We start from the raw sequence: 12987 nt of genomic DNA on the forward strand, positions 1-12987 counted from the left end.
GAATTCATTTCTGTGGCATATCTTAATCTTGTTGAGGCAGCTAGGATAATATTTTCATTGAGATGCATGGGACTGTAACTCATGATTCCTATAAATTTTAATGTGGGCTATGCAGATGAAACCAAGACAAAAATACTAGGTTAGATCAAGCAGACCTAATGGTCTGATTTAAACCCAAAAAGAGTACTAAATGTGCCTTGTAAAGGTCAGTACGCAGGACCATTCCCCTAACTGCATTTGCCACACCAATTTGCAGCACACAGGGTTCCAGTAACGAGAGAGCTTGGAGACACACGGGCATCTGAGCTTGGGCTCAGGGGACAGGGCAGGCTTGAGCTGGTGCCACAATGTCCACACAGCTATTTTAACATGCTAGTGCAAGCCCCACTAGCACAGGTCTGTCTGTCCAGGCTGGGAGGTTCACTCCCAGCTGTACTTTCGGTACTATAGTGATGATCATGGCAGAAGAACCTAGATAAAATTGAATGAATTCCAACAACATGCATTACAAGTGGTATGTCACACACCTCAGCTGCTTATAGAGTACTTAACTTAAACTAATGAAACCATCTACGCCAGTGGTACTCAACCTAGTTATGATTGTGGGCCGCATATCGGCTCACAATGTGTTATGTGGGTTGCATCCAATACTACTAGGTGACCAGATGTCCTGATAAAATTGGGACTGTCTCGATATTTAGTTGTTTGTCCCACATCCCGACCGATGTATGGTCAGGACGCCATTTGTCCCGATATTTTGCTTTGGCAGCACTCCAGCTTTTTTTTTTTTTTGCTTGGGGCGGCAAACAACCTAGAGTCGGCCCTGGTGGGGGGGAGGGGAGGTGAGCCTGTGGCTACCCATATGTCCCGATATTTTGTTCTTGTCATCCCGTCACCCTAAATACTACCCATATGGCCCTGACGATGTCACATGGGCCGCAGCTGAGAACCACTGATCTACGCTATCATTGAATATGGTCCAATCATTAAACCTTTGTGAGATTTTAATGCTGTAATTTAAGTGTCAGTTCACTGAGTGAGTCCACTTGCAATCCATAGTAAGTGAATGCTTCCTTCTACAAAGTATACTGCATTCTTCTATAATAATATGCTGAACCGCTGCCGTGTCACTATTGTGAGATGTAGTGTTGGAATCTTTACTGTAAAACACTCTTGTCATCAGGGTTTGCTGGATTTACAAATGACTGCACTCTAATATACTGTAGTATGGATTATGTCAACACATGCTGTATCCTAGGATCTGCTTGACACTTAGTAGTGGTTCTTATTTAAAGTGCACATTCCAACACATCCACTAATACATTTCTTTGTTTTACCTCTTCTGCACTTGACCATTGTGGTCATTAAAGTGATATTTTGTTGATAACATTTACAGATAGGATTTCTTATACAGACTTTTCTTCCATACTAAGTTTTGATGGTTTTAATACTAAATAATCACAATTTATGAAATTATTTGTTGGTAATTGGAGGTACTACCACAGGCTAGGTATTTTTCCTCTCTGCTTTTATCTGGCTTTTCAAAAATCAGAGTTAATGATACATTTCCTACTCTGTTTAACAGACAGCCTGTATTTTGAAATGGAATCTATTAATATGCTTTAGTCTGTATTGCATTTTATTGTTTACACTGTACAAGTGCTCAGTTTGAAGAGGCTAAGGAGTGCTGGCTACTTGTGCTGGTTAGCCTTAGATGTGTCTTCTGGCGCAGCAAACTGAAGCTGAGATACCATAAAAGCAGTTCAGAAGAGACCAGTTTCTAGTGTGTTCCCTGTGATGTAACTGCACCAACAGGGAACCAGCTAGAATGCAAATGTTCCTAATCAGGACTCTGAACCTTCAAATCAATCCCTGTAGGAGCTGGAGCCTTTGAGGAGCCAGTTATAGGAACTGTGCCCACATCAAGCTCTTCTGTTAACTGCACTGTGTAAGAGTTGAGTTGCGGCGCTCCTTTCTCTGCAAATAGTGATATAAACGTATGATCCTTTTAAAAAATACTGTAATATGAAAAGAGCCTGCAAACGAGTGGTACCCCAAATAAACATTGCATTTTTTAACCCATTAAAACAATGCCACACTGCCCTCCTTGTGCAATAATACTTCACATGGAACCTTTTTTATTTGCTTACTTTGTTTATTTTATTTTCATTAACTCTCCCGTCATCCTGACTGGCCGGCTTGTGTTATTTAAAGAAACCAAGGAAATTCAGAAACTTGCACCCTTAAAAAAAAGGGATCTCGAAAGGATTTTCATAAGACCCTTCAAAAACAAACGTTTGAATCGGAAACATTGGATTGCAATGATGCCGCCAGCTATCAGGTATTGTTCTTCGTCTATTTAAATTAGATACTCAAATATCCTACCTTCCTTTCAAGGAGGCTCCCTAATCATACAGTTCTTTTTATGTTATGCTTTGATTATGTTTTTCAGTATAACTCTAATGTGCACATTATTTATACATGTGTGCCTTTAAGGCGAAGTTCTGTAACCACTGCTAGAGTGCAAGTATGTTAAGGCAGGCTCATAGCATTGATGAGTAAAAACCCTCCGGGCACCAGCCTGGCCCACTGCATCTCAAGGGGTGTTGACCTCAATAGAGGGCAGGCAGTGTTGCATCTGCCACTGTCACCTTGAGTTTTCAGCCCCAGTGTATGCATACACATGCAGCTTTGGAGCTTGATCTTCTACCATTTAAAACAGTAGAAGTTTTGCCACTGTCTTCAATACAAGCAGGCCCCGCTGGTGGAGGATGACATGTACTGCTTCACTGTTTCCCTTGACTGCACTCAATGCACAGCCAGCACTGTCACATTTTGGACTGTGCTGGCCTCCAGCTGGGGTGATGGAGAAGGGAAGGATTTAGTTCTTTTTGTTTGCCCCCCTCCTTGGAGACATTATGTTGCAGAGGTGGCTTCCGCCAAGGTCCTGAGCAGCCGCTGACATTGACCTGGCATAAATCTGGACCAGTGTAGTTGAAGTTATGGAATACAAACCATATTACTGTTGTTGTTCTAACCTGTGCAATTACCTGATTCCTTTCTGTTTTCAAAAGTGAGCACAGATAACTCTCTCCCACCATTTTTTACCATCCTGTCATTGTTCTTGAGCACACAGTCAAGTTAAACAAGGAACTGCCTAGATCACTAGGCTTTTGGGTCCAATATAGTCTCAGCAACTCATGACCTGACTTCCCTCACACCTCCAAACTTTTGAGTGGGAGTGGAGGGAGAGGCAAACTGCAGCTGGATCTTCCCCTCCACTCCTAGCAGTGGGACTGAGGACTGAGGCAGCTCCTATTCCATTATCCCCTCTCTTGAACTTTGGGACCAATGAGGAAGGTAACTCATGGTCCAATCCTCCCAACTCCCCTCCAGAAGCAGGCTGGAGAAGAAGAGGCACACAGCCTGGCTTCTTCACCACTATCCCAACTCTAGCGGCAAACCCAACTACACAACAAGGGTTTTTACTTGGGGTCCTTTAAACAGTCGTGCCAGCTCATGAGTACTAGAGTCACCATACCCGGTACAGCTCCAATCTCACACTGTAACTCCCAGCCACAGTGCAAAGAAATCTAAATGATATAAAGTGGTCTAAAAGTCTTCAGTAATGCGTAATAGATCAATTTTATAAAGTAACTTTAATGTATTATCTATTATTTGTGGTAGCACCTAGAGGTCCCAGTCAAAAATTGAGGCCCTGTTGTGTTTGGCACTATACAAACACATAACAAAAATCACTGCCCCTTCTCCAAAGAGTTTATAATCTAAGCCTATTATGAGAGGCAGCAAGTGCAGAATACAAGGAAACAGAGAGGACCAAGTCATGTCATCAGCCATGGATAGCACACTGTTTGCCTACCTATCACCAAATGTGATATAGGCCTAGCAGCATGGGTGAGTTTGAGGAAATATTTGAAAGAGGACCCCAAGTAAAAACAAGCTCTGAGTAGCTCCAGTGTCCAAGTTATCCTTTTTTGTTAGAGATTTCAGTCTTGCCTCTCTCCAACAGGCAGATCCCAGGCCCTTAAATGTACTCTGTGATGAGACCGGACGAACCACCCTTACATCGTGTGACTTTAATCTACGCACCCTGCAGCCTGATCCACGGCTGGAAAATCTGCTGCAGCATGTTAGTGTGGAGGACTTTGAAAAGCAGAACGAAGAAGCACGGCGAGCCAATAGGCATGCCGAGCTCTTTGCCCTCTACCCAACCATGGACGAGGTGAGCTCTGAGACTTTCAACATGTGCGTTTTAGTCTCACATTTTTAGATAGAAAAAAGTATATTAGTTTCTTCTGACACTAATAAATATGGGAATTAGAGCCCCCAGCAGAAGGTAATGACCTCTCAGTCTGCTGATCCAAGGAAGCTCCACAGGCCTCTCTGGCTACACAGTTACAGTGTCTGCTCCTTATTCAGAGGGGGCACTTTCCCTAGGGATGAGCAATGGACTGATATTTAGATGACATTTTGTGTATGGCTGTTGGGGTCTGACTGTAAGTAAATATTTGGCTATATTTAGCATATTAATTAAATCAAAATTTGATTCACCCATCCCTTAACTTCCACATGGGATAGGGTATGTGTGATACCAGCTGAAGCATTAAGGACCAGTGAAATTCACCCCAGTATAGAAGGCTACAAACATTCTTTATTCTAGGGGAACAAATGTGTGGGGAGCATCCACTCTAGCCCTTTACAGATGTGTTAGGTACCTCCCATTAATAGGTAAACAATTAATAGGAGGTTTAAAAAAAAAAGTCCACTGAAGATTAGGTTGAGTCTTCAGAGCAAAAACGTGTCAACCTTGATTAGCTTCATATAGGTTAAAAACTACCTGTGCCTTGTCTCCATTAGGATTTTGTATCGAGATAGGTCTCCTGATTTGAAAATCACATCTTTTTTTGCAGTGATGATAAAGTCTTCAACTCTCTTACACCCATGGAAGGGGATGTTTGGATGTGTTTTGTGCTAGGATCAGTGTGGGAATGCTACCATGTGGCCCCCTTTATTTTAAATGCTTTGTGTGGAAAATACAGGCATTGTGGTCAAAAGTCCAAATCTGTTTAAATTTATTATTTTTGATTCCATTTTACTAGACACTGTACAAACACAGAATAGTAGTGGGTTCCAGCCCCAAATTAAATGTCAGTTTTTACTTTTCTCCTTGTGAGGGGGAACACTCTTCAATTAAGGCAATACATTGCAATAAGTTTGTTTATAGTAATTGTCTGGTTACACTGAGTAAGAGTTCCATACGTAATTAATAAGTGCCTAATAATGTGGTTAATAATAGGAGGATGCAGTGGAGATACGACCGGTTCCAGACTGCCCAAAGGAACATCTGGGAAACAGGATTTTGGTGAAGCTGCAGACACTGAAGTAAGTGTCTTTCTGTTGCTCTCAGGATTCATGTGACCATCACATGCTTATTCTTTTGTGGTGTAGAAAACTTGTGACAAAGTTCCTGCTCTACCTTGGTAGGTCTTGAGCTTATTGGCAGATTTGCTCGCTTTGGAACTTCACGGCAGCCCTCAGCTTGGCTGTTTTTCTGAACCCACAGTCCAGGTTGACTCCTCCTGTGTCTGACCAGGAGTTGGGAGGATTTGGGGGGAACCTTGGCCCACCCTCTACTCCGGGTTCCAGCCCAGGGTCCTGTGGAATGCAGCTGTCTAGAGTGTCTCCTGGAACAGCTGTGCGACAGCCACAACTCCCTGGGCTACATCCCCATGGCCTCCTCCCAACACCTTCTTTATCCTCACTATAGGACCTTCGTCCTGGTGTCTGATAATGCTTGTACTGATAATGCTAGTCCTCCAACATCCGCGTTCTCATTCTCAGCTCCTAGTGCCTCTTGCTCCCACAAACTGAAGTGAGCTCCTTTTTTTTAAAACCCAGGTGCCCTGATTAGCCTGCCTTAATTGATTCTTGATTGGGTGCAGGTGTTTCAATCAGCCTGTCTTAATTGTCTTCAGAAGGTTCCTGATTGTTCTGGAACCTTCCCTGTTACCTTACCCAGGGAAAAGGGACCTACTTAACCTGGGGCTAATATATCTGCCTTCTATTACTCTCCTATAGCCATCTGGCCTGACCCTGTCACATTGTATATCAGTTGGAATATATTTCACCAGCACCCATTATAAGACATCTTTAATGTCAAAGGTCCATTTGAATTCCTTGTTCTTTCTTAGGCTGATACTTGTAAAAAAAATTGTCCATCTGTGGTTAAAGAAATGTTCAGACGGTCAAGAAAATTATGCGGGAAAAACCACCCGAACTATGTAATAAGAGCAAACTCATTTGGTCTTTGTGTGTGTGTTATTGGATTTTTTTAAATAGATGCAATGGATGATAACAAATAACTATATGGGAATTTTGGTTTTTATAGGGAAGCAATCTGTGCCAGGAATGTGCTAATTTTTGTTATCCATGGCTATGATTGTTTTTCTGAAAACATGAGAAAGTACAAGCAGATAGCCAATTTGTCTCCTGCTCCTTTTGGAGTCATCTGTGTGTGCACCTACATATTACTAGAGGACATTACTTCAGAAATGATTGTTAATTTCAAGAAATAGTGAATGTGAAAGTCCTGCCAAATGCCGTTTCAGCATGGCAAGAGTCATGATTGCATCATCCCTTATTTGAAGATGAACCAGATCTTCAGAGATGTGACTAATATCCATAGGGATTAACACTGAGTTAAATTAATGACATTAGCCTAGGTGAAAATGCAACTTAACCACATCTTCCCACAACATCAGACTAACAAGAATCAGTCCTGCATGCTTAGTTGACAGCAATCTCAAAGCCATTGTAAATTGTCCTGCTGCCAACAGCCCCCAAAGCTGTTGTGGCGGTCAGGGATCATCAGAGTGTAGGAATGCTCTGCTCATGCCCCCTTTCTTCCAAGCACATCTCTTACACCAGAGGCTGGGAATTGGGGTGGGTTAGGAATCAATGTGCCACTGAAGGAGGAGTCTCCCACACTGGAGGAATCCTTTACCAGGCAGAAAATGCCATCTGAGTGCAAAGCAGATTTAACAGACAAGAGAATCAGGTACCTTGTCTTTCTAAACCTTAAAAAAATCCCAGACCCATAGATCTTCCAAAGTTTGGGAGAGCTGGGATCTGGATCCAAACTTTGTGTCTTATGCCCGTCTCTCCTTTCCTCATAAAGGAACCAGCAGCTAAAATAGAGCCTTTACTTTTGAATAAGCACAGTCACAAGAATGAAGTATTAATGTTCTGTGTCTCTCTCCTCAACAGATTTGATATAGAAATAGAACCATTGTTTGCATGCATAGCCCTCTATGATGTAAAAGAAAGGAAAAAGGTAAGGGCAGAGCAGAGCAAAGGACAATACAAAACATTAATAGTGTATTGGCTAATAACAGTCCGTTCTTTTTTCAGCTGAATTTCATTGAAATTTGAAAATGCTGGGACATTTGGCTCTGTACTTTATATTATTCTTTTGTGACTTGTCTTTTGAAGTTACAATTTATGGTATGTTGCCAAAACTGGGCAATTTACCCTGGTTTATTGGAAGTAAGGTAAAAATCTGCTGTCGTGCTTGTTCAGCTGGAATTCATGTGTATGAAATGCTTGCAGCAGATGATCTTCAATTTACATGGAGCACATTGCACAAAAATGTGTTCTATGGCTATTTATGATCTCCTCTTTACAGAACCCCTCTTTGCAAAACTGGTTTCACTGTGTAAAATTAAGGACCTAGTCCTGAAATATATTGAGTCCGCTGTGAGGTGCTGAGTGGTCTCAACTCCACTGGGCCCATTAAGCTTAGGGGTGCTCAGCACTTTGTGGAATAATGATCTAATCCTGTATCCATTTAAATCAACAGGAATTTTACATGCGTGCAAACTTGCGTTTCTGTATTGATTTTGCAGTTCTGGCTACTGTTTTTCTAACTCTTTTTGTATCTTACCTTCTTATGTTCTCATGTTTTATCCTTTGATACACTTTTGCTTTGCAATGGATGATAACAAATAACTATATGGGAATTTTGGTTTTTGTGGTTTTAAAGATCTCTGAAAATTTTCATTGTGACCTGAATTCAGAACAGTTCAAAGGATTCTTACGATCTCACACCCTCTGCACTGACTCATCTAGTCAGGCAAGATCTGCAGTATTTTCTGTCACTTACCCGTCTTCTGATATCTACCTAGTAGTAAAGGTATGTAGCAATGGCTGTATCATTCTGTTGGTTTCTAATTAATGTTTTCTGACTATAGCTATGGTTTGGGTTCAGGAAGATGAAGTTTTCAGAGAGGGTAGTAATAACCAACAAGAATTTCTTGTTGCTTAGTTGTTTAGAGATATTCTGATAACACTGATATCACAGGGGTAGGAATCTATTTACATCTCTGTCACACAAACTGACAGTTATATTGCTGCTCAGTGTACTACTCCTATAAATGTTAATAGCTTTCTGTGCCACTGTCCAAGAGAAGTTTAAAAACAAAACAAAATAAGCCATTTGATTTTGAATTACAGTTAGTGCTTTCAGTGAATTACCAGTTAGTGTTGATTTGGTATGTTTATGTATTTTTTCAACTCTCAGATGAGGTTGGTATGAGCTGGTTTTTTTCATTTAGGATACACTAGCTTTTCCCTGGTTGAGTACTCATGCAGTGACACTCTTTTTGCTTCCTTATTAAGCACTGATTTGGAGCTGGGAGAATTACTATGATGGATTATTCCACAGAGAAAATCACAGGCATTTTATATTATGTATTTGTTTAATTTATTAATAGTATTAGTACTGGGCTAACCTTGTGAAATAGCCCAGCTCTTTCATACTTACAGAAAAGCAAAAGCAAAAGATTGTATTTTTCTTCATATATGTTTTCCTTTTATCGCTTTCATGCTTTTACTATGTTGTGATAGATTGAAAAAGTCCTCCAGCAAGGAGAAATTGGAGACTGTGCCGAACCCTACATGGTTCTAAAAGAAAGTGAGGGTGGAAAGGTAAGTATGATACTGTCAAGATTGTTAAATGCTAACAAAGTGGGGGGGCAGGGTGAAGTAAGAAGAATTGATATTGCAAATAGAATCTGCAAAACAATTAATGGAATCTTGGTTCATGTGAATGGCTAAAAAAATCATGAGAAGATGATGTATGTTTTTATTGTTTGCTTCTTCCAAAATCAATAACTGGAAAGTTTTTTGAGCAATGTTAAACAACCAGGGGCTGAATTTTCAAAGTTTGGCGGGCACAAATATTTGCACCATGTGTGGACACAAATCACTGATTTGTGTGTGTAAATCATCGATTTGTATATGTGGGCAGTTAGGCACCATCTCATCAGATGTCTCTTTATTGGTTCAGTTAATCATTATTTACCTCTCAGAAGGGGAATGATGATGTTTTCTGGATTTCTAAATGTATCTCACCATTAGATTATATCTACGCTGTGAGTAGGGGGTGCAAATATTTGTGCTAGCTCTCATTGAGTTAGCATGAATATAAATATAGTAGAACTTCAGAGTTACAAACTGACCATTCAACCGCACACCTCATTTGGAACCAGAAGTACGTAATCAGTCAGCAGCCGAGACCAAAAAAAGAAGCAAATACAGTACAGTAATGTGTTAAATGTAAACTACTAAAAAAATAAAGGGAAAGTTTAAAAAAAAATTGGCAAGGCAAGGGAACTGTTTCTGTGCTTGTTTCATTTAAATTAAGATGGTTAAAAGCAGCATTTTTCTTCTGCGTAGTACAGTTTCAAAGCTGTATTAAGTCAATGTTCAGTTGTAAACTTTTGGAAGAGCAACCATGTTTTGTTCAGAGTTACGAACATTTCAGGGTTTCGAATAACCTCCATTCCTGAGGTGTTCGTAACACTGAGGTTCTGCTGTAATAGTGTAGCTGCAGTAGCCGGGGTAGGGACAGCAGAGACACGGCCTGAAATTGGTGGGTATGTACACAGCATAGCCAAGCTGTACCTCCACTGCCACTACCTGTGTTACTGCAGCTATGCTGCTATTTATACTCACACTAGCTCAATGAAAGCGAGCATGAGTAGGTGTACATGAGCAGGGGATCACACCCCTAGCTAGTGAAGCCTTCGAATGTCAATTTCAGACAAAGAAGGGTTATAATTATGATGAAACTGTTCAGAGTATGTATAACAATGACATCTATTGACTTGTTATGGTGAATATCAAGAATGCATATTATACACTCAACTGTAAATATATAATTACTGACTCTTTATATAATGGGTACTATTTACTCAGCTTTATGGGGGGACTTTATCTTATATCTCTGGTCACTAGTTCAAATTTGGACCTGGTCAGTAGTCACATGAAAGCAGTTGTAATCTGACTACAGATCAGTAACCTACTGTATATGAAGTGAGTTGCCTGCACCACACTACCTCCCAGATACCATGGTGGTGAGGCTCTTCAGAGACAGAGGAGGAAGCTCACCCCTGTGCAGAGGGTCAGTAAAATGCCTATGCAACACGTAAGTCCCATTTTTGAGGATGTAAGTTGACTTAAGTGATGTCTAAGCCTTTAGGTGGCTCTCTTCACAAAGATGAATTTCATCCAGAAAGAGAGAAACAGTCTTTGTAGTTGCATGAACTTGAGCTAACCTTGTATAATATGTGTCTCGTACAATGATACGGACTCCCCTTGACTTCAGTAGTCATTGCATTGGGTCCTGTATAAGCAGAATTGAAGGAGGCTGAGCATACACATTGAAAATTGCCTTCACATAGTCATAGTCAAATTTAGACCTTTTAATATGTTGTATTTTCCTTTCTTTATTTTAGAGCAAAGAAAAGATTGAGAAACTGAAAACTCAAGCTGAGTCCTTCTGTCAGCGTTTGGGGAAATACCGGATGCCTTTCGCCTGGACTTCCATAAACTTATCCAATTACTTTAACGTTGCAACGCTTGAAAGAGAAATGTCTGAAGCAGAAAGTTTAAATGGTAATAGTTTTAATAATCTAATCAATGCAATGTGAAGCTTTAGTAGCAATGTTATTAGGGTACCAATGTGTCAAGAGCATTCTCTTGACAACAGTTTTGTAATTAAGAACTGCTCAGCTTTCCCTTCCTTTTCCCCTCACAAGTTGCCATGCTCATCAGTTGGAGCCCCCTAAATGTGATCTTATGCATGATCTACATATTCCCACTGCACGCATTCTAGCCCTGACTTTGATTCTACACCAGTTTTATGGCAGTGGAATCCCATTGACTATAGTGGCGTTACTCTTGATAAAGGATTGCTGAAAAATCAATCCTTTTAAGTCTTCCACAATGAATAGAAGGCCCAATCCAACAACAGTGCACACCAGATTGCCCCACTTCCTGTCATGTTATGGGCTAAAGGAACGAATAGCATTGTGCAGCAGCAGCAATGATATTCTCTCAACAGAATAAATACTGCACTTACTACATTTTTTTACATAGCCTTACACTGAGTTGATGGAAAATACAAAGTTAAGGTCTTTTGCTGTTCCCCTGAGATCACAGGGTGCTTGTGGTGTTTTAGTACTAAATTCAGGTATATTTGTCATGCTTTATGGTAGACTTTATACTGACACAAAAGAAGATGAATTTTTTAAAATGTAATTTATGCTTGAAGGGAAAGGAACTACTGGTGACAGAAGAACGATGATGCTACAAGGTAGAAGACTTTCTGAGAGGAGCCTCAATTCAGAGGACAATTATGCTGTGTCAAACTTCAAAGGGAGCACTTTTAATGTCAACACCTTTATAAAACAGGTACAGTATGCTCTTTATTTTAGAGTGTGTGGAGTTTTATATTGTGCTGGTAAACATGTATTAAAGTAAACTGAATTGAAAAAATGCTGCTCAGTGTTGTAACTGGGGAACAAAAGGATAATTCATACAAAACACAGAGTTACCTACTCAGTCTTTGTCTTGCAGACTTATCTAATTCATGAAAGTAGGTAACAATATGATGCACCCTTATAGCAGAATTAATTTGTCTTTCTATTGACAGGAAGGAGACCGACTTAGTGACGAAGACCTATTCAAAGTTTTAACTGACTACAAGAGATCTTCTTCCTTGCAGAGAAGAGTGAAGTCCATCTCAGGTATGGAATGTGTTTAGGATGGGATGAGATATAGGCACTTAACTCCAGTAAACACCAATAAAAATCTCAGCCCTCCTGTGTAATTATCCCTGTGGTTTTTAGGGCTATAAATTGTGTTACAAGGGAACGTCTTTATTTTATTAATGACTTCATCAAGCCAGCCATTAATTATTGACCTGCTAATTTGTTCATCCTGGCAAACAGAGATTCATAGTTAGTTTTATATTCTAAATTAGTTTGTTTTTATCAATAATTTACAAAGCGTTCATTCCGTTTTTTGGTTTTACATGAAGTTTTTGAAGAGAATGGGATTAAAGCAGAATCTCAAGATCCTTACTGGTTCCCTAATACCTTGTTAGAATGGGGATCAGAGATTGGGTTGGGTGATTAAAATGTTTACTCTCCTTTCCTTTTAATTGACTCAGTGTTAATTAAGCAGAGGGAGAGACTGAATTTGGCTTCTCACAAAAGCTTGACCAACTGGTGCTTTTTTGTGATGGTTTCCTTGAGCTCCAGATTCTAAGCTTTCATTTACAATACATTATGTCTCTAGCCCTTGTGGTTGCTAAGAAAACCTCTAAAAAGTTAACTGAATGTAACCAGTTCAGGAATGACTGCCTGGGTCTGTAGACAGCCTGAAAGAGCAGCTCTGGGAGATGTGAACTGCTCTCATTCATCTCAATAGAGTATTAAATATTAAGTTTAATTATGACAATTTAAATATTACCATGATTAACAATTTCACTGCTGGTCACAGCAAGCAAGAAAAAATATGGAAAATCATATTTGAAGATCTGCACCTCATTTTACTATCTTAAATAAGGCAGTGCTTGCTTTGCGCACAAAGCTAGAGAGAGCATTACTACTTTATTTCCAA

General features: G+C 40.1%; 1 protein-coding gene across 2 annotated transcripts in view; it reads left to right on the plus strand.

Moving 5' to 3' along the window:
• DOCK8 (dedicator of cytokinesis 8) overlaps positions 1-12987 on the plus strand; it is a 134401-nt gene that overhangs the window by 39544 nt on the left and 81870 nt on the right. For both annotated transcript variants that reach the window (XM_043515041.1, XM_043515042.1), the window contains 9 exons: positions 2215-2341; positions 4031-4243; positions 5318-5403; positions 7288-7354; positions 8063-8212; positions 8926-9006; positions 10818-10977; positions 11636-11775; positions 12017-12110. In XM_043515041.1, the coding sequence (XP_043370976.1) occupies positions 2215-2341; positions 4031-4243; positions 5318-5403; positions 7288-7354; positions 8063-8212; positions 8926-9006; positions 10818-10977; positions 11636-11775; positions 12017-12110 (1118 nt within the window). The remainder of the gene's footprint in view (positions 1-2214; positions 2342-4030; positions 4244-5317; positions 5404-7287; positions 7355-8062; positions 8213-8925; positions 9007-10817; positions 10978-11635; positions 11776-12016; positions 12111-12987) is intronic.

Source organism: Dermochelys coriacea, chromosome 5 (assembly GCF_009764565.3).
Source record: "Dermochelys coriacea isolate rDerCor1 chromosome 5, rDerCor1.pri.v4, whole genome shotgun sequence".
Classification (NCBI taxonomy): Eukaryota; Metazoa; Chordata; order Testudines; family Dermochelyidae; genus Dermochelys; species Dermochelys coriacea.